Below are 20,895 nucleotides of genomic sequence, written 5' to 3' on the forward strand. Positions count from 1 at the left end.
TTGATGAAACTGGTCACTTTCCTTCTAGTAGTCAATAAATATTTAAAGATGTATTTCTATTTTCTCTGTTTTCTCAGTAATTTGAATTCCAATAAATTTGTGAAACAGTTGGAAGGTAAAAAGACAAAGCATGAAAAAAATCTGCTACCATCATCCAAATAGTTTGTAGAAGATTATTTTTGGACTCCCCAAAAATGAAGCTATATAGAAAAACAAGGAGAAATAAAGATCAAAATATGGTAAATTGAATATATTATTTATAACTCTTGGCTGCATCAACAAAAAGTCAAATACAATTGACTTAAGCAAACATCATAACATATTAGAAATATATTGGCTATCTCATGGCAACCAAGGTTATGATCCAGGAACAGTTCGAATCTAGGATCTGAACACCATCAAGATGCTTGCGGTGCTCTGTCAGAAGTCCACTCCTGGATGAAACAAGACAGCCAGTTTGGTCAATGTTACATGGCTGCTCCCAGAATATGTATAGAATATATGTACAGAGCAGGCAGGGTGAAACAAGAAGAGAGTACTGTTTTCAGAGGAAGTAAAAAGGTCCATCTTATTGAAAAAAAAAGAGTGAAAAAGCAAGACAACAAGAAAAAAATGGCTTGTTGAGTTTCTTGAATATTTGGAAATAAGTGAGATCTGTTTCTACTCCATTTTAAGGAAAAACTCCTTTATTCAGGGACATCGTTTGAAATCTCTGTCAACAAATGACAACCTGTAGAACACTTGGTCTATTGCACAATGCTTAATTACTAATATTCATTGTGTACTTATTATATACAAAGTATTCCTCCAGGTTTTGGAACATAGAGAGGGAACTGCAAAAATGAACAGATCCCTCCCTCAAGGAGTTTACACTTTAGTAATCTGTGTGGAAGGTAAAGCAAACTATACTGATTAGATTAACTGAACAAAATAACTGATCTTTTTTTTTTCAGGGTCATTGCTGGAACCAATCAACCAGTGGAGCCACTGGCTGCAGGAGGTAAGAGAGAGAAGGAGAAGAGGGAGACGGAAAAAAGCAGAGAAGCAGTTGGTCGCTTCTCATGTGTGCCCTGACCAAAAATCAAACGGGGATGTCCATACGCCCGGATGGATGCTGTATCCACTGAACCAACTGCCCAGGGCTCTGAATATTTGTTAAAAAATCAAATCATGCACTCATATTTCATGATTTCCCCTAAAATGATTCGTAGTCTCAACTACAATTGCAGTCTGCCAGATGTCCTGCCTTACCCTGCAAACAGCTCACAAAACTACCACCTGGCTTTAGGGAAGGTTTTCTATTGAAAAATATTTTCTGTTTCTCTTTGTTCTTGACTTCCCTTTTGGGGAAAGACCAGTCAGAAGAGGGGAAGGTATGTTAGTTTTTTATAAATGATGTAAGTAAACTTTCATTTATTGTTATTATAACTTTCAAGCCTGGTTTTTAAAAGTCTGGGAGGCTGAGTGGAAATGAGATTGGTGAGGGAGGTTTGGGGGAAGGATACCAGCAGGTGGCGCTTGTCTCCTCCACGATTAGAATGTTTGACTCAACCCAAAGTCCCTTAGGAACAAGGACAACTACATAGCAGTCAATGTAAGTGACGAAGATCATGCCATCCTAGTCCATTCAGTCACAAGTTCCAGACTTTTGCTCAGACCATCACCTTTCTGCATTACCATTTAAAAGACCGGCTCCTCTACTCCAAAGGGTTGTATTATTTTCGTTCTTGACTTGCACCCGCATCTTCATTTCCCCTAGCCAAGTCGCTTACCGCTTACCGTGACGATCAAGCTTTGGGTAGAGAGCAAAAATAAAAGCCCTAGAGTTGGAGCTGAAACTGCAGAAAGGAGTGGGACTTCATCAATCTTCTAACTGGTCTTCCCTTACGGTGTTCTGTCTCATCTGTTGTATCCGTCTTGATCAGAGCAAACACAAATTTGTTTGCAAACAGGCATGTCAGTTTCCATGCCCCACAGGGGCAAGGAAAAGGATTGGCACGAGTCCACCAAGGTGCTTGTGCACAAGTTCAACCCATCACTGGCTTGCTGGCATCACTGGTTTTCTAACCTCTAACTGCACCACCCAATTCTGGGGCTCAGTTAGCAAGAGGCAGCCCCTGTCCCTCATGTGATAATGTATTCCGTCTACCATAAAAACTACCCTCACTTTGAAAATCCTTTCTTTCTGGGTCTGCAGTTTTTTTGTTTTTGTTTTTTACCCTCACTCCAGAACCTGTTCTTCCTGTTTGTGCAGGACATGGAAGTACGCAGGCAACCGCAGAGTCTGAGGGCTACAAGTTCGAGTCCAGCTCCACCGCTGAGTGCCTGGCTGACCTTAGACAAGTTTCTTAACTTCCTCTGTAGACTGGAGAAAACATTTCCCCCTGCTCATGAGGTTACTGTATTAATAATTAATGTAGACTACCTAGAGCAATGCCTGGCTCACTGTAGGCACTCAAATGCCAGGGTTGTCTGTTGGCTACTCATCTAGTGGAAAACGGCCTCTGGAGGAATTCTGTGTCAAAGAGCCAGAATAATTCGCAGAATTGAGATAACCTCTCACCTCCCCGTGACTTTACTGTATTTAAATCCCATCTATCTCCTTGTCGCCGTCTTCTCAGACCCCTTAAATCTCGCGCTCTCTACCCCCATCCCGGAAACTGCTGGGCTGAGAGCAGGCAAGCAACGCGTGCCAGCCGGGTTAGCCGCGAAGGAAGTCTCGGAGCTGCTGGACTGACAGCTTGGGGGAAGGAGGAGGAGAGAGCAGCCGGCGGAGGAGGGGTGAGAGCGGCGCAGAGGAGGGCGCAGGGAGGGTGGAGACACATGCGCGCTGCCTGCCGCCGCTGCCGCAGTCTTCAGCTTGCTCGGGACGGGAAACCTTCGGTGCCGAGCTGCCACTGCAGCCTCTTCGTCGCCTGCCACACCCTCCTTCCTTTCCGCCAGCATCTGTCGGTGGAGCGCGGCAAGAACTTCGCACGAGGTGCCGTCCCCGCTCCCGGAAACCTGTGACGCCCCACCGCAGGAGCGGCCGGGCGGGGTGGGGGTGGCGGCCCGGGAGAAGATGGCGACGCCGGGAAGCGAACCCCAACCTTTCGTCCCTGCCCTCTCCGTGCCGACTCTGCACCCACATCATCATCCCCACCACCACCACCACCATCAGCACCACGGAGGAACCGGAGCCAACGGCGGGGCTGGGGGAGGCGGCGGCGGCGGCAGCACTGGGGGCTTCAACCTGCCCTTGAACCGGGGTCTGGAGCGCGCGCTGGAGGAGGCAGCCCATTCTGGGGGCTTGAACCTCAGCGCCAGGAAACTGAAGGAGTTTCCTAGGACCGCAGCCCCGGCACACGACCTCTCGGACACGGTGCAGGCAGGTGAGAGCGGGCCCAGGGCGGCAGTGACTGTCAGCGGCTCTCTAGCTGTGCGTTCCCCGACGCAGCGGCCAGTATGAGATGCAGCGTCGCTCCCTCGACCGGTGCTCTCCGGCTCTCCCGAGTCGGGGACCGCGTGGGCACGGGAGGGGCGGGCCCCGCGGAGGGTCGGTGACTCTCGCCTCGCCTGGCGTCCGGCGGGCGTCCGGCGGTACAGCCGAGGAGAGCCGGGCGCGCCCTGCCGCTGCGCCCGCGAGCACGCGGGGCTCGGCATCCCAGCCAGCGGTGGCGGCGCCAGGGCAGAGGCTGCCGCCTGGGACTTGAGGGTGCGCCGCGAGCGCGCCGTGGAAGTGGGAGGTTTCGGGCGGCCGCGCCGGCTTCCTGTGTTCCGCGCCGGAGCTGGGGACCCGAGCGCCGCGTCTGCGCCTCTGGCACTGGCAGCCCTCTCTGCGTCGAGGCGTCGCCCATCCTAGTGGGAAATACAGACAAAGGTAGCGCGCCCTTGGCCGACCCCGGGGCATCTGTGCGGGGCCGCGGGGCCCCTTCGCGACACCAGCGATAACGCAACTTGGTGGCGACTGCGAGGGAGGTGCAGAGGCTTCCTCTTCCTGCCCCTGTGCGAGGAAAGAAACGCCGCGATTGTCGTGAATCCGAATCCGCAGTCATTTCGCGGGCGGTGGGCTCTGGTTCCTTGCTTTCAGCCAACCACCTACGCGGTTTGCTTCCTACCACCAAGGCTACCTAGGCCCGGGAAGGGACAGCATGGTATATTAAAAAAAAAAGTAATTAAAGTGAGCCGGTTTCCCTGTGAGCCGGACAAGTTGTAACTCGCGCCAATGGGCAGCCAGCTTTTTCAAGTTATGTCATGTGTTGACATATTTCTGGGACGTCTGCTTTCTCTTTGGTAGTTGGAGTTCCTGGAGCGGGATCTATAAACAACAGGAAGGAGGGCGATGGAATGGATTTGGGCCTTGGGATCCCTTCAGAACTGACTTAGTTCAGCTCCCCGGGGGAAGGGTTTTCATCCTGGCAAACGCACAACATTTCCCAGTGCCCCATTTTGGAACCACTGCCCAGACCTTCTGGCTGTCATCACTTTTTGAGCCCAATGTCAGACCCCCTGGATTCTGGATGGACTCTCAGCTCCATGTCTCCCAGTTTTCTTCTTGTGGGGGATGGACGGCCGGTCAAGGCAGCAAGCAGTTGGCTTTTGGAATTAGGTTTCCAGTGCCCCCCCCCCCCCTTTAATTCAGTAAACATTTATCAAGAGCCCCAGTGAATATTTAGACAGAGTTCTGAGTTCATTGGAGGCAAAAGGGCTCTTTGTGGCTATTAAACTTTGTGATTTGGCTTTATGGATAGTCAGGAATAGGCAGAAAAAGAGGGAATTTCCAGAGTTAAGCTGTCAGCAGCTGGGGAGTCTCTTGATAAGACCTTTTATTTAACATTTTCTCAAGTGCAAGTTATTCCAAGAATTGTTTGAATCATTAACTTAAAAAAATCAGCTCAGTTCTACTTCCTTTTTACTATAGAGTAATACATGAACTGTGGAAGGGTTGGATATGACTTCAGACAATGGAGCTGGCATAACCAATAGTAATGTGTTCATACCTTCAGAAGAGGGGCTTGAAAGTTGTTACTTTACTTCAGTCATGCTGCCCTTGATTTCCAAAGTTGGGTAAACTTGATGCGTTTGCTGGGTTGGCGTTTCTTGGCAAAAACTTGTGCTTTTAAAATCAGGGACAGCATCTTCAAGCTAAGAACTTTCCATGTGAGATAAATGTTTACAAATATTCCTATTTGAAGAGAAAACTTCCTTGCTTATTATGGAGTGCTTAGGTTGTGAGTTTTACAAGTTTTTGTTTTTTATTTTGCTTATTTATTTATTCTAAGTGAGAAGAGGAGAGATAGACTCGGTATGCTCCCCCACCAGGATTCCCCTGGCAACCCTGTCTGAGGCCAATGCTGGGACCTATCCTCAGTGCCCAGGGTTATGCTTGAACCAACTGAGCCACTGGCTGTAAGAGGGGAAGAGAGAGAGAAGGGGAGAGTGAGGGGAAGAGAAGCAGATAGTCGTTTCTCTTCCCATGTGTACCCTGACCGGGGATTGAACTCAGGACTCCTGCAGGCTCTCTAGCCACTGAGCCAACTGTGATTTTTTACAAGTTTTTAATTGTGAACCTCCATTGCACATATTTCATGCTTAGAAAATTCTGATGAATCAAACTAAGGCTTAATTGGCAACTTTCAACAAAAAATGCAATATTAGTATAGGGGGACTGTTACCTAAGTTTGTGGAAATTTAGTTGAACCCAGTTAAGATTAAGAATATTCAATGTAGTCAGCTATTTTATATGAAATTTGAGTATCTGAATGTGTTAAAGATTGCTTCTGCAGAATATCTTTGCCTCAGATCAAAAGCTGGGTATAAAACAAATGTGTGTGTGTTTGTATAACTTTAAAAAATTTTTAGATCACAGTTGACATTCAGTATTTTATATTAGTTTCAGGTGTAACCACAGCATAGTGGTTCGAGATTTATATAGCTTACGAAATTATTCTCCTGATAAATCTAGTACCCACCTAGCCCCAAACAATATTTTTGACTATATTTCCTATGCTGTAATTTATATCTCTGTGGCTACTCTGTGCCCACCAGTTTGTACTTCTCAGTCTCTTCACTTTTCACTTAAAGCCCCCCGCCCCTTTGGGAACCATCAGTTCTCTTGTCTGTGAATCTGTTTCTCGTTATTATGTCCTTTAGAGTCCACATAGGAGTAAAATCATATGGTGTTTGTGGTTCCCTGACTTATTTCACTTAGCATAGATTTCAGGTTAATCCATGTTGTCACAAATGGTAAGATTTCAGTCTTTTTTATGGCTGAGTAACATTCTGTTGTATATATGTACCACATCTTTATCCATTCACCTATTGCACTGTAAGTGGTCTTGGGCTTGCTATTGTAAATAATGCTGAAGTGAACATAGAGGTGCATATATCCTTTCAAATTAGTGTTTGGGGTTTCTTTGGATGTCTTTTATTTATTTTTTTCTTGTCTGACTGTTGTGACCAGCACTTCCAATACTTTCTTGAATAAAAGTGGTGAAAGTGGACATCCTTATCTTGTTCCTGATGCTGAGGTAAAAAGCGTTTAGCTTTTCCCTGTTGAATAGATATTAGCTGTGGGTTTGTCATATATGGTTTTTATTATGTTGAGGTAGTTTTCCTGTATTCCCACTTGGCTGAGAGTTTTTATCCTAAATGGATTCTGGATATTGCCGTTTCTGCATCTACTGATATGACTGTATGATTTTTATTTTTCATTTTGTTTATGTGGTATATCACGTTAATTGATTTGCAGACATTGAATCGAGCTTGCATCCCAGGAATAAATCTCACTTGATCATGATGTATGATTTTTTTAATGTATTGCTAAATTTGGTTTGCTAATATTTTGTTGAGGATTTCTGCATTTATGTTAAATTAATGATATTGGCCTGTACTTTTCTTTTTTTGTAATATCTTTGTCTGGATTTGGAATCAAATTGTAAAATGAGCTTGGGAGCCTTCCCTCCTTTTGAATTTTTTTGAGTAGTTTGAGAAGGGTAGGTGTTAGTTCTCTTTTGAATGTTTGGTAAAATTTACCTGTGAAGTCATCTAGTCCAGGACTTTTGGGAAATTTTTTTTTTTTTTTTTAGAGAGAGAGGAGGGGAGAGAGGTGAGAAGCATCAACTCATAGTTATGACACTTTTAGGTGTTCATTAATTGCTTCTCATATGTGCCTTCACCTGGGGGCTCCAGCCAAACCCGTGACCCCATGCTCAAGCCCGTGACCTTGGGCTTTAAGCCAGCAACCTTGGGACCATGTTGATGATCCCTTGCTCAAGTCGGCAACTCTGTGCTCAAGCTGGTGAGCTCCTGCTCAAGCCTGTGACCTTGAGGTTTTGAACCCGGTACTTCAGTGTTCCATGTTGACGCTCTATCCACTGTGCCACCACCAGTCAGGCTCTTGGTGATTTTTTGATAGTAATCCGTCTGTTCAAATTTTCTGTTATTTCTTGATTCAGTCTTTAAAGATTGATATTTCTAGGAATCTAGCCGTTTCTCCCAAATTGTCCAACTTATTGACATATAATTGTTCTTAATATTTTCTTACACTGCCTTTTTTTTTTTTTTTTTTGGTATTTTTCTGAAGTTGGAAACCGGGAGGTAGTCAGACTCCCGCATGCGCTGGGCCGCGATCCACCCGGCACGCCCACCAGGGGGCGATGCTCTGCCCATCCGGGGCGTCGCTCAGTTGTGACCAGAGCTACTGTAGTGCCTGAAGCAGAGGCCACAGAGCCATCCACAGCGCCTGGGCCATCTTTGCTCCAATGGAGCCTTGGCTGCAGAAGGGGAAGAGAGAGACAGAGAGGAAGGAGAGGGGGAGGGGTGGAGAAACAGATGGGCGCTTCTCCTGTGTGCCCTGGCCAGGAATCGAACCCGGGACTTCCACACACCAGGCCGATGCTCTACCACTGAGCCAACTGGCCAGGGCTACACTGCTTTTTATTTCCGCAATGTCAGTTGTCATTTCTCTTCTTTAATATTTAATTTTATCTATTTGGGTCCTCTTATTTTTCTTGATGAATTTGAAAACCAGATGTACCCAGCCCTTTGTTTTAAAGACATTTGCTGAGCACCATGCCTTATTGGAAGAACAACAATCAAAATAAAGCAAGAGTTAAAATTACCTCCTGTTTACACAGCGTTGACATTTCCTTCATATAAAGAGTCCCAGTAGAGTGGAGAGTGTGAGTAGTAGCATATACAATAAAGATAGTGGTTACTCCTAGATTAATATTTGGTTTACAGAATATCTCTTAAAATCAGATTGGCTCATGAAGATTCTTAAAGACCTAAGATTAAAGTGTGTACTTTTTGATAAATTCTGTACCATAGGGTGTGACAGAGAGATTTTCCTCACTGTACAACACAGGCCATTAGGTTTTACACTTTGTGAAAGTACCTTTTCTGGCCGCCTTTGTAGAACTGCCCTCTTGGGCAATGTGGCTTATCTGAACAAAAGATGTAGACTCAGAAACATAAAGGCCGTGGGCCCCTGTAGATGTCCAAATTGTCATTCAAGTGCAAACACCTCTTTCATAGGAAAAAAAGTCTTAGACCCTCGCTTTGAGCCTATTGATTTACTCATTTTGAGTTAAAATAGCTTTGTTGTCAGGGTCTGTTCTTTTTGCAGGTGAGAGGGCAGAGAAAGGCTGATCTACGCAGCGGAGGTTACACTGGCTGAATGGGAGAAGTGTGAACAAAAAAGCCATGATTAGCACTTCATGTGTGCCCTGTGCTGTCGGCATTATTCCTCTTGGTCCTCATTTACAGCTCGGGAGATTGCAGTTAGGAGAGGTCAGGTAATGTGCTCAGGGTCATTACCCCCCCCCCCCCCCCCCCACACACACACACACTTAGTGAACCAGTGATTGACAGTTTCAGTTCTTGACCATGTTCCTTTTAAGCAGGGTGGAGAGCCTGGAGATTCATTCAACCAACATTCATTCCCGAGATACCCACCAGGCACCACCAAGTGCCAGGCACTGTTCTAGGCACCAGGCATATAGCAGTGACCCACAGCAAATCCCTGTATCCACTCTTACAGAGTTTTCCTTCTAGTTGGAGGAGGTTGGGAAGGTAATGAAGAAACTTATTTTGCAGGATGAGTAGGAAGAATTATAGTATAGATATAATATCTTTGTTTTAGCGATATATATGCTGCCTTGTATTAAAGATAACTTGAGGTGGCTTGTAACAACACCACAAATGATGACTAGTGATAAACATAAAGACGCATAAAATTGAGCCTGATGAAAACTGTTGTACCAGCACATGCGTCAAGAAAGCAAACGTTTTTTCCTAGTGCCGATTTAAGTACTGTCATTTTGGGGGTGAAGAAGTTCAAAGGGTATTTGTATGATTAAAATAAAGCAGATTGAAAAGAATGAGTAGGAAAAGAAAGTGTCTGTCTCAGACTGATTGCTTGAGACAATTGCTTAGCACAGGTTCTAGAAAATAAAAAGGAAGCTTCTAGGATTGGATGCACAGAACAAGTTGTTGCAAGTTTGTCTCCTTAAGGAGAGAGTGGAGTATATCATTGCCAATGTTTTTCTGAGGCGTCTGGAAGCAGGAAAGAGGAGAGTCTAAGGGAAATGAAGAGCTTATGTGGGCAGGAATGAGGAAGTGCAGCATGGAAAAGACGGAAGCCCTGCATGGGCGAGTGCAGAGGACGGGAGGAGTAGGGAGTGTAGGACAGGACAGGGCTGCAGGAGCAGCGAAACATCCAGGAGGCCACGGGAACCCCAGATGGATTAAGGTGAGATGCCAAATGCTACGGCTGGATAGATATGTCTGCAGAATTCAGAGGGAAAGGCCATATCAGTTTAGCTGGCTAGGGAAGACTTCCATAGCACAGGTGGGACTGGGTCAGGATGGAGAGACATTTTGGAAAGAAGTGCCTGTGAACATTCTGTGGTTGGACAGATAGTTCAAAAATGTGACTTGAAGACCTTACAGATCTTAGACTCTGTAAATGAAACAGCGAGAGGGCATTAAAGCCTGTGCCTGGGTCATGTTCTCCCACCCCTCTATTGCTGTATTAGAGGTAACAGCACAGGGCTGTTAGGCCCTTTATTTGGGGATTTTGCAGATGGCTGAGGCCTAGGATTTGTCACCCTGTAGGACTGTTGCCCTAGTCTGAGCTCTCTCTAAATGTCTGTATACTTTCAGAGACTCTTCTCTGAGATTTGTGGGCAGGCTTATTTACTGAAGATTGACTTCCCCCATCCTGGTACCATTGTCTAGCAACTGAGTCCTTGGGATAGTAGGACTCCTGGTCATTAGAATTCATGCAGGACTTGCTAAAAAAAATCTATTCGTTCTGAAGAACACATTCTGTTCTATAATTGTGGTCATAAAGCTTTTTCATTACAGATTTAACGACACTTTTAAAATCACATACTTAAAACGTTGTAGCTAGTTTCAAATTGTTTTTCTGCCATTGAATTAAATTTATTAGTCATTGCTGTAACTATCACTTACCATGGTAGTCACTTCCATGTAAATGCCTTTTTTTCATTACATGTATTCCAAGTGTTTCTTAACTCTTAAACAGTCACGTCCTTTTCCTTCCTGTTACTTCTTTCTTCTGTTGGTCCATTTCCTCCTTGTAAAGGGTAGAGACTTCCAATAGTAAAAACTTTTAGAACAACTAAGACAATAACTAGGGTGGTTGGGAATTACGCTCAAATGTGCTCTTCCATGGGTCTGCGCTTGCTGGAAGCAGCTTCTGCGTAATAGGCTGCTCCTGATTGAAAAGGTGGGAGCGCACTACTCAAGTTTCTAGAATAGTGGTATAGGCCACAGACTCTCTGTACAGTTTTGGTTGGTCCTGGTTGATAAAGGACAGCTCAAGGTTTGACATTGTTGAAATGGTTCTGCTGGATAGGTTTCCAATCACTGCAACATCTTATTTGATTTTTAGCACACTCCACTATTTAAAAATATTTTTAAAATTCATTTATTGAGATTTAGAGAGTGGAAGTAGAGAGAGAGAGAGAGAGAGAGAGAGAGAGAGAGAGAAACATCAATCTGTTGTTCCACTTATTTATACATTCATGATTTACTCTTGTACCAGGGATCGGATCTGCAAACTTGGTATATTGGAATGACACTATCCAACTGAGCTACCTTGCTAGGGTGCACACTGCCCCCACAATATTAATCTTTATCTAAATAATTGACTAAGTTTTTGTTTTTTAGTTCTTCCTGCTGTGGTGTAGCAATTCTTAGGTGTGAGCATTTCAAGTGTAGATATAGATACCGTTTGAAATCCACGTTTGATGTCGATCAGTTCAGAGGTCACTTCTTGTTCTTGCTGTCCTGGTGTATACAGACTTTTTCTGTTACTCAACTTCATTGCTTATTGAAACATAAGTTGTTTCCATATTTTTGTGCACTTTTCTATTTTTCTTCTTTTTTGTATCTGTATCTATATCTATCTATCTATCTATCTATCTATCTATCTATCTATCTATCTATCTATATTTATCTATATCTGTCAGTATAGATATAGGTACAAAGACTTTTTATGTTTAGATTGGGCAGCATTTACTTTTTCTCAGTATCTCCCCAAAGTCATCCTTCCCCAAGTACTGTGTTGAGTATGCTTTTCTGGAAATTTGGCAATTTAAATCGGCAGAAGTGCTATTAACTCTGCTTAAGGTGGTCATGGGTTTGTTAGTCAGGACAGATGATTTCACCTTTTCCCTGAGCACCACACAAACCTGTTTGTGATGCTACTTTTCAGATTTGGTTTAGATCTTTGGAAAATTTGACTTGTGCCTTAGAAAGACATCGGGAGAGTCTGTCCTGGGTATAGATCTGGTAATGCCACCCAGGTAAGCTGTTTTAGTGATTATGTCAGTTGGAATTAAGGCAAGTTAGTGTTAATTGTAGTGTTTATTTCAAAGTATAAAATTACAATCTATCATGAGAGGTTTAAGAATGTTAGACATAACACCCAATTATATTTGCATATCTGATGCTTTTATGTCTAACACTTATGAGAAATCTAGAGGTCTCTGTTACTGCTACAAAGTTTTTTGTTGCGTGGAAGTGTGGACAAGGCCCATCCGGGGTGAGGACGACGGAGATGCAGAGACCCAACTCCGGGGACCAGGTTCAGTGATGCAGATCTGCTTTATTCAGGAAGTAAACTAGCTTATATACATGGATTCAGCCTATAGGGTGCTACAGCGTGTTCTTCAAAGCCAATGGCTGAAAAGGTCAGGGAGCTGCGTGGTTGGCGCTGAGTCACTTTCTTATAGCGGGCAAGCTCCCTCCTAGGAGGGTTTCAGGTGCTGGAGTGTTCTCAGAGCATTGCATCAGCCACAGCTGCTAGGAATGTGCTCTGCGCTCTACCTACATCTCCCCCTTCTCTTTTAATGAGGGCCAATTGGACTTGATGAATGACAGCTTGCTGTTGTTGTCTCTACCGGCAGGATAATGCCAGGGTGGGGAAAAGCAGCCCAGATGTGGGGGTCCGCCTGCCTCTGGGAGTTAGCAGTTAGTACCAGGGCCTGGGGGCCGCCAGGGGCCACTCTCTGGGCCCACCCCACCAAAGCCTCCACATCCCCCCAGGTGATGGGGCGTGCACACCGGCCGTGAGGTCTTCTGGAGACTCGCCATTTCCTGGGCTGGGGGGTTCATCGGAGAGGTCATCTTGGGACACCGGGACTGGCCTTATGTTTCGTCCTAGGATCCAAATTGGCTGAGGGCTGTTTTCTGCCCCTTGGATGCCGGTTGGGTCCCTGTTCAGGCACCAGTTGTGGACAAGTCCTGCTGGGGGTGAGGACGACCGAGACACAGAGACCCAACTCCGGGGACCAGGTTCAGTGATGCAGATCTGCTTTATTCAGGAAGCAAGCTAGCTTATATACACAGATTCAGCCTATAGGGTGTTACATGTGTTCCTCAAAGCCAATGGCTAAAAAGATCAGGGAGCTGCGTGGTTGGCACTGAGTCACTTCCTTATAGCGGGTGAGCTCCCTCCTGGGTGTGCCTAGGAGGGTTTCAGGTGCTGGAGTGTTCTCACAGCATTGCATCAGCCACAGCTGCTAGGAGTGCGCTCTGTGCTCTACCTACATGGAAGTTTGTATGCAACAGAATTCTCAGTTTCTATATTTCAGATAGGTTTTCTTGTGTGTGATGTGTGTGATCTACCCAAAAAAGAAAAGAAAAGAGTTAAAAAATAAAGGTCAGGATCCCAAGTAAGCCTTAATTTAGGAAAACTAGGCCTTGTTAACACAGAAGCAAACTTGAAGCACACCTGTGTTTTCTTCCTCTTAATTTAAGTATCTAGTAGTATTGCTCCCATGTCCTATAGTGAGAAGGTATACATTTGTAAGCCATCTGTATCCACAAAGTAATTCAAAAATGAAGTGAGTCGGTTTACATGAACAGAAAGCTGACAAACTGTGAGAATTTGGCTTCTCTTTGCAATAGAAGGGAAATGCTTTCATAGTCATATTTCTGTAGCTGTGCGCTGGCCATGGAAGAGGCTATGGTGAGGAAAGGAAAGCCAAATCAGAGAAGAACAATGATTTGCGAAACAGAAATATTGTAATTTTTTCTGTTTGATGAGAAATTAATTGCTTCTCTGTTAGTGTATTAATACTGGGCCGTCTCAGTTAAGTCCCAGTACTCTATGGGGACATTTTCCAGTCACGAGGGTCAGGCTGCACCATTTTGGAATCTTCCTGGATGCCCACTGTTCTTCCTCCTGCCGTGTTTCCTCAGCCTGTGTGCTGCAGGGAACTAAGACCCTGCGGACGAGATGGGGCCAGGAGCCCTCCAGCTCAGTGAGTCCTGATTTTCTTCACGGTTCCCTCCATCTGGTCAGAAAGAAGCGCCATCTGAGCCCTTGTTTAATCCTCTGCCTTCTCCAGTGGCCTGGAGTTTGCCAGGCAGCCTTGCAGTGCAGGAAGGACAGGGGGTTTTGCTCCGCAGTGTATTTCTTCCTCTAATATTCTTTCCTGTTTTAGATGTTGATGCCACACATTAGGAGTAGCATCCTTAAGTGTGAACTGGTTTCGTTGGCTTAGCTCCGATTTGATTCACTTTTTCTCTGCAGGCAATAGTGACAAGTTCAAGGATAGCATTATCTACAGACTGCCTGACTTGGCTTTTCTCTTTTTTCTTTTAAAGATTTTTGTTGATTTTACAGATGAGAAGTAGTTGCTTCACTATAGCTATTTATTGGTTGCTTGTCCTATGTGCCCTGACTGGGGAAGTCCAGGGTTTCAAACCAGCGCCCTCAGCAGTTCAGGTCAGTGCTCTGTCCACTGCGCCACCACAGGCCAGGTGGCTTCCTCTTGATTGCCTTCCTTTCACTTTTCCAGGTCGTTTTCCTCATGGCCTCCCCGTCCCTGCACCTCCAGTCCCCATCCTCTCTGTAAGGTTCCGCTCACCCTACTCTCATTGCCAGGCGCCCTGCTGCATGAGCCCGGAGTCACGCACAGCCTGAAGGCACCTTTGCATTAGTTCCTTATGGCATTTTTTTTATTAATTACTGCCTTCTTCTTTTGGCACTTTCCCTATGTTTAAGCTCTTTCCACCTTTACTGGCTTGTGACATCTGGGTAGGCAGAGGTTTTATTATTTTTTACGTACCCTACATGGCTATCACAGATAGTGCTACATCCACAGGAGTAGATTATTCCGTCTCATCTTTGTCTTTCCTGCTCACAGCTCACTCTTAGGCTCTTCACTAATAAGTAACCCATCATCTTGGATCTCTCCTGACACCATCCTCCACCTGTGCACATTTTGCTGACCTGCTTCCTCTCTTATAAGGACACTAATCACATTGGGTGAGGCCCCACTCATAGGTGGCCTGATCGCCACATATAATCATGTACTGAGGTACTAGTAGGGTTTAGGGTTTCAGCATGAATTCATGGGGACACAGTTCAGCCCAGCATGCACTCACTGCTGGTGCGGCTGGTCGCTGTCGTTCCTCCCCGTCCTGGGTAAACTGACTCTGTGCCTCTGCTGGGCTGCCCTTCTCCAAGTCCAGACCGGCCCTGTCTGATGCACCGTCCCATTCCCAGGATCTAGCACAGTGCTCATGCTGGTCCTGCCTGGGCTCTGTCAATGCTGTCAGCACGTGAATGTGCCGTGAAGTGGGGAGAGAGCCACCTTTATATTTAAAAATGGGTGACTCTGGCTTGTCTGGGTCCCCTGCTCCCTCACCATCTCTCAAATTTAGAATCATCTTTCTGTTGTTTGGCAGGTCCCTAGAGTCATTCTTTTCTCAATAATACATAGTTAAAATAAAAGTGAGTTAGTTCCCTTCCTATGGATATTTGCAAGTGTTTGATAATGTTTTACATTTAGAGGTAAGAGTGAGCTACAATAAATTCTGAAGGAGATGGCAGGGATTTTATTGTATCAAACATTTGCTTGAAATTAGCAAATAAAGCCTGACCAGTGGTAGTACAGTGGACAGAGCTTTGACCTAAGAAGCTGAGGACCCATATTTGAAACTCTGAGGTCACTGGCTGGAACCCAAGGTCACTGGATTGAACAAGGGGTCACTGGCTTGGCTGGAGCCCCCGAGTCAAGGCATGTGTAATAAAGCAGTCAATGAGCAACTAAGTGCTGCAACCACAAGCTGATGCTTCTCATCTTTCTCCCTTTCTGTCTCTGTCTCTCTCTCAACAACAACAACAACAAAATATAAATAAAAAAAAAGCAAATAAAGTAAAACTAGTTTTTGAGCACCTATCTTGTGTAAGGAACTGTGGATGACTAAAAAAATAGAGACATAGTTCTGCATACTTTTCAGAATTGCATAAGAATTAAAGAAATAATATATTTGAAAGTACTATATACAGGTGGTTTCATTAATAAGTGTCATTTTCAGATAAGACTTTCAGCACTTAGCCAAAGCAGCTTTCTCACCTCTTTTATCAGTGTAACATAGAAGTTAAAAATTAGGTCTCTGGAGCCACAAAGACCTGGGTTCATATATTGACTTTGTCCATTATAAATTATGTCCCGCCTGACCTGTGGTGGCAGAGTGGATAAAGCGTCGACCTGGAACACTGAGGTCGCCGGTTCAAAACCCTGGGCTTGCCTGGTCAGGCACATATGGGAGTTGATGCTTCCTGCTCCTCCCTCCCCCTTCTCTCTCTCTCTCTCTCTCTCTCCTCTCTAAAAATTAATAAAAAAGTAAAAAAAACTATGTTCCTCTGACCAGATAACTTAAATCCTGAGTTTTAGTTTCCTCATCTGCAAAATGAGAATAATATATACTTAGTAGAGTTGTTGTGAGGACAATCATTTTATCAACAGCTGGTAATGTTATCAAATGCTTTCTTTGCCAGGTATTGCTCCCAAGTGTTTTATATGTAAATACAGTGGTACCTTGACACATGAGTTTAATTCATTTCATGACCAAGCTCATGATTCAATTTGCTCATGTGTCAAATTGAATTTCCCCATTTAAATTAATAGGAATGCATATTAATCCATTCCTGCCCCCCAAAACCACACAAGTTTTTTGTTTTATATGCTTTTAAATAAAAAAATGTACTTTATAAATAACAAATACATACATACACACACACACACACACACACACACACATAATAAGAGAGAATGTAAAGAAATGAACTGGTTTATGAAGTGTATCTACCTTCAAGGTCGGGTGAAGATTCTGGCAGAAGGGGAGGAGACTGGCGGAGGGGGTTTTCATTTCCTGCGCTATCGCTTAACATAACTTACTCTCTACACACTTAACGCTACATTTAATTGCAAAATTTAACTTACACACTATGTATGATATGTAACTTTATCGCTAAACTTAATTGCTATATTTTTACTTTGCTTAATTGTCTTCTTCACTGACTTTTGGCTTTTTTTTTATTGTGACAGAGACTGAGACAGTCAGAGAGAGGGACAGATAGGGACAGACAGACAGGAATGGAGATGAGAAGCATCAATTCTTCCTTGCGGTGCCTTAGTTCATTGATTGATTTCTCATATGTGCCTTGACTGGGAGCTATAGCAGACCAAGTGACCCCTTGCTCGAGCCACTGACTTCGGGGTCAAGCTGGTGAGCCTTGCTTAAACCAGATGAGCCCGTGCTCAAGCCAGCGACCTTGGGGTCTCGAACCTGGGGCCTCTGCTTTCCAGTCTGATGCTCTATCCACTGCGCCACCGCCTGGTCAGGCACTGAATTTTGGCTTTTTCGCCACACTTCTCTTGCTTTGACTTAGAGGTTCTTTCAACAAAAACCTTTCCATGGATGTTTGTTTCTTCCTCCCTTTCAGAATGTTCACAGGCCATCTAGTGGAGGGTGACGGAAGCTTGTGATTCAAATATCCACGTGTGGCTTAAAGCAAAAAAATCTCATCTCTCAAATTGCTTTTGATTTGAAGTGTGTCAAGGTACTACTGTATATGCATTAAATGTTTGTCATGTGGGTGGTACCTCATTTAACTCTTGCTAAGTGTATGTTTCAATTGCAGTATGAGCTCAATAGCTCCAGACTCTTCCAGCTGTTATCTAGATTCCACTCAGCTTCCCTATCTGGTTCAGATTCATCTGACTGTTGTAGCCTGAAGAGGGAGTTTAGATAGCTAGAAACGATTCATTTATATCTGTTCCTTATTTAATAGCTAAAGATTGTGAGGCCGAGAGCTGAAGTCATTTGACCAAGATCACAGAGCAGCAGGGTGGTGGGTGCTTGAGCCGCACATGGTCTCGTAAGGACTGATTTTGTAGAGCCAGGAGGCAACATGGGGACAGTGGAAGACCTTCTTACCTCCATAGGGTTCTCAGGTCAAATGCATCTAGACCATGTGGAAAGTCTCTTAAAAAACAAAAAAATACTGTGAAACTGTTAATAACATCTGGTCCAAAGCTGGGGAAATAAGATATAAAATTGATAGTGGTTACAAATTGAAAGTGTTAGTTCAGGATTTTACTGCATGCCCGGGACCCTTGTAAATTGGATTCCAAATACTAAAAGACATGAGGGCAGTCCCCAACTCACAAACCAGAGGGCCACCCCAGGTTTTCATAGTAAGGTCTATCTTAGAACTTGGAGTGCAGATTCCTGTGGAACTGGAGTAGTACGTGGTGGTTTTGTTCCTCACCAGTCCTCTATTTCACCCTTGTAGAGGTGGGCCTTCATGTTAATGGTGATTTCTCATGGCTTTTTTTTTTTGGAAAAATGCAACCTTAGTCCTGACATTAGATTCAGAACCTGGAGGTCTTGGCATCAGGCTGTGAATGAAGCCTCGTGGGGATACTTCTCTCCCCCTGGCCATTCCGACCAAGGTCAGAAAGTTCCCCTGACCTTCTCCGGGCCCCTTGCTCAGTGGGCCCAGTAGACAGATCCTGCCTATCGGTGTGGGGAGCGAGGTTGGCATTGAAGCCGGTGGGAGTGGCTCTGGGACTGGAAGAGGCCTCCAGGCTGAGGAAGAGCTGGCCCAAGAGATGCCCATGGAGGGAGATGGGTGGGGATTTAAACCTCTACTTTGTCGTGGTTCAGCCATGACAGGTCTATTACGGGGTCCTCGAATGGGAAAAGGTATGGAATTAAATAAATGATAGACAGAATTAAAGATATATACAGAAAGATGGGTCCTGGAGGACCTTCCAGCAAACAGTCACTACTGTTCCTAAGCTGATGCAATGGTGGCCCCCAGAAGTGCATCTGTCTTTACTTAGGGAAAAAATGTGGTCCATTAGCAACTCAGTTGTTTCCGAGACAACTCAAAGACAACCCCACCATACTATTTAGATCTAACTTTACACCAGCAAGAAACTAGCTTCCAGCCTCTTCCGGAGAACAGGGGTGGGACAGTGAGAGTCAGGTATAGCTCTTTGTTAACTGGGCAGGTGAGGTGAGGAGTTAGGCCCAGCACCTCTGTCCTCAGAATATCCGGATTGTAAAAACACCCTGTTTATATTTCGGTATCTAACACTACTTCTCTACTTAATTTTCATATATTCCTGATTTATTAATTTTAGAATTTCAAACAAGTAACTGAATCTCTCTGAACTACAAATTTGTAATTTGTTAAAAATCAAAACAGGATTCTCTCCCTTGGGGTTGTTGTGAGGACTCATGAGGTTATTTGTCGTAAGTTTCTTCAGTAAAACAAATAATTGGGAGTTGTCAGTGTATCATGAGCACGTTTGCTAAGAACACTGACTGTCTGGGTCTTAGTCCTGGCCACGCAGGGACAGGCTAGGACTCAGCCTCCCGCGCTTCAGTTTCCTCATCATGGAACGGAAGATAGTAGTAACGATAGGATTATTGTGAGGAGCAAGGGAATGCATATTGTGTGAAGTGCTGTTTGCTGTTATTGGACTCGGTCGTCTTTAGCGAAGAGGTTCGATCTGATCAGGCACAGAAAGACTAGATCAATTCCTAAAAGGAGTATTACGTTAATAAAATGACATTCATATCCAGAAAGCTTTTGTTGTGTGTAAAGGGTATTTATATTCTTTTGACAGTCTTTGGAGGATAGTCATGTATGCGGTTTTTATTATTCTGGCTTTAAACATTCCGAGCTAAATTACGTGTGAGGAGACCCAGACTAGAGGGTGAAATGGTTTTCCGTGGGTTATGTTCTTGGTAAGTAGCTGAGCCAAGGACAGCGTCTTCTGAGTTGTTAGATGATTTCCACTCATTCCTCAATTTCACAGTGTTCTCAGGTCTGATTTGATTTTACCAGGACAAAGGAATCGCGAGACCGACAAGGCTGAGAGAAGAATGAGGTCAGGATTCTCCCCGAGGAGAATGGGAAGCCACACTGTGTATTCAGGAGGAGAGTGCTGGGGCCAAAGCTCGGTTCCGGAATCAGAGCGGTGGGAAGGAGGGACTGGGAACGCAGCTCTTCGTCCTCTGTAAGAGTCCTGCCATTGATTCCAAAGCTTTTCCAGGTTAAAATAAATAAATTGATCAACTTTTTATGCTGCTGGCAAAGAACAATTTTGTGAATCTTTTTATGTTCTTGGCAGCTGCTCTGAAAATGTGTAAGAGGAGGCAAAGATTTGAGAATACCTACTTACGTAGATATAAGCATATCTCTTCCCTCCTCACTGTGTTTCTGGAATCCAGCTTTTATTTTGAATTTCAGCGAGAAGTTAGTTCGTTAAAAGCTTTGTGATAGGTTCTCTATCCACCTGACGTTACCATCTAGCTCCTGGGTCCTTCCGAATGCTTCCTCATTGAATCCTCACTACCACCTTGCAGGGCAGGTGGGTAGAGAGCACTTGTCGCTGAGAAGGAAACTGGTCAGTTAGGCCATCTGAGTATGTTTGTAGATCCAGTAAAGGGAGAGCCCAGATTGGACTCAGAGATCTTGTTGAAGTGCCTGAGTGAGTCCCTGCTGTGCTCTACTGTAGTGTGGCTGGATATTTAGAGCTGGAGGATTGGACCAGAGGAGATGGGGAATGAGAATCGAGCCTGGAGCATTTTGGCAGCCTTCCTTGGTCCTTGGGGTGACTCAGAGATCGAGGAGCGGATCTTTGAGTAAGGTGTAGAGTCTAGGCTGATGTTATTTCCCCCCACTAATCTGAAAGGGGATGCAGGGCCCGGTGTATGCACAGGGGTTTAATCCTAATCCTCACCTGTTTGTAATAGCTGGTTACAAGCTCCGGTTCTAAGAACTGTTTTAAAGCAAGAGACAATTAATAGTTGTAAAAATTCTCCAAGGTGTCTATTATTTAAAAATGTAAATATACATTTGGATTTTTATTTTTGATATAAAGTTTTTTAAGACTTTATGTCAACTAAAGGAATAGCCTGATAACAATGTATTGGATTTTAATCCCTCTAGTGAGAAATGAGTGAACAGCCATTAAGTGAGTGACCAAGAAGTTTACTTTTAGAATATTGCCTTTGTCATATAAGTGCTTATATTCTAAAAGCTGTTTTATTAAGTAGTTATCATTG

At 44.5% G+C, this 20,895-nt stretch overlaps 1 protein-coding gene across 4 annotated transcripts in view; it reads left to right on the forward strand.

The window, feature by feature from the left end:
* The first annotated feature begins 719 nt into the window (after positions 1–719).
* LRCH1 (leucine rich repeats and calponin homology domain containing 1) overlaps positions 720–20,895 on the forward strand; it is a 216,840-nt gene continuing 196,664 nt past the window's right edge. Inside the window, exon 1 of one of the 4 annotated variants that reach the window (XM_066380987.1) lies at positions 720–3,371. In XM_066380987.1, coding sequence (XP_066237084.1) covers positions 3,062–3,371 — 310 coding nt within the window. In that variant the 5' untranslated portion in view covers positions 720–3,061. The remainder of the gene's footprint in view (positions 3,372–20,895) is intronic. The other 3 variants (XM_066380990.1, XM_066380988.1, XM_066380991.1) reach the window with 3 other exon arrangements.

Source organism: Saccopteryx leptura, chromosome 4, assembly GCF_036850995.1.
Source record: "Saccopteryx leptura isolate mSacLep1 chromosome 4, mSacLep1_pri_phased_curated, whole genome shotgun sequence".
NCBI classification, from domain to species: domain Eukaryota; kingdom Metazoa; phylum Chordata; class Mammalia; order Chiroptera; family Emballonuridae; genus Saccopteryx; species Saccopteryx leptura.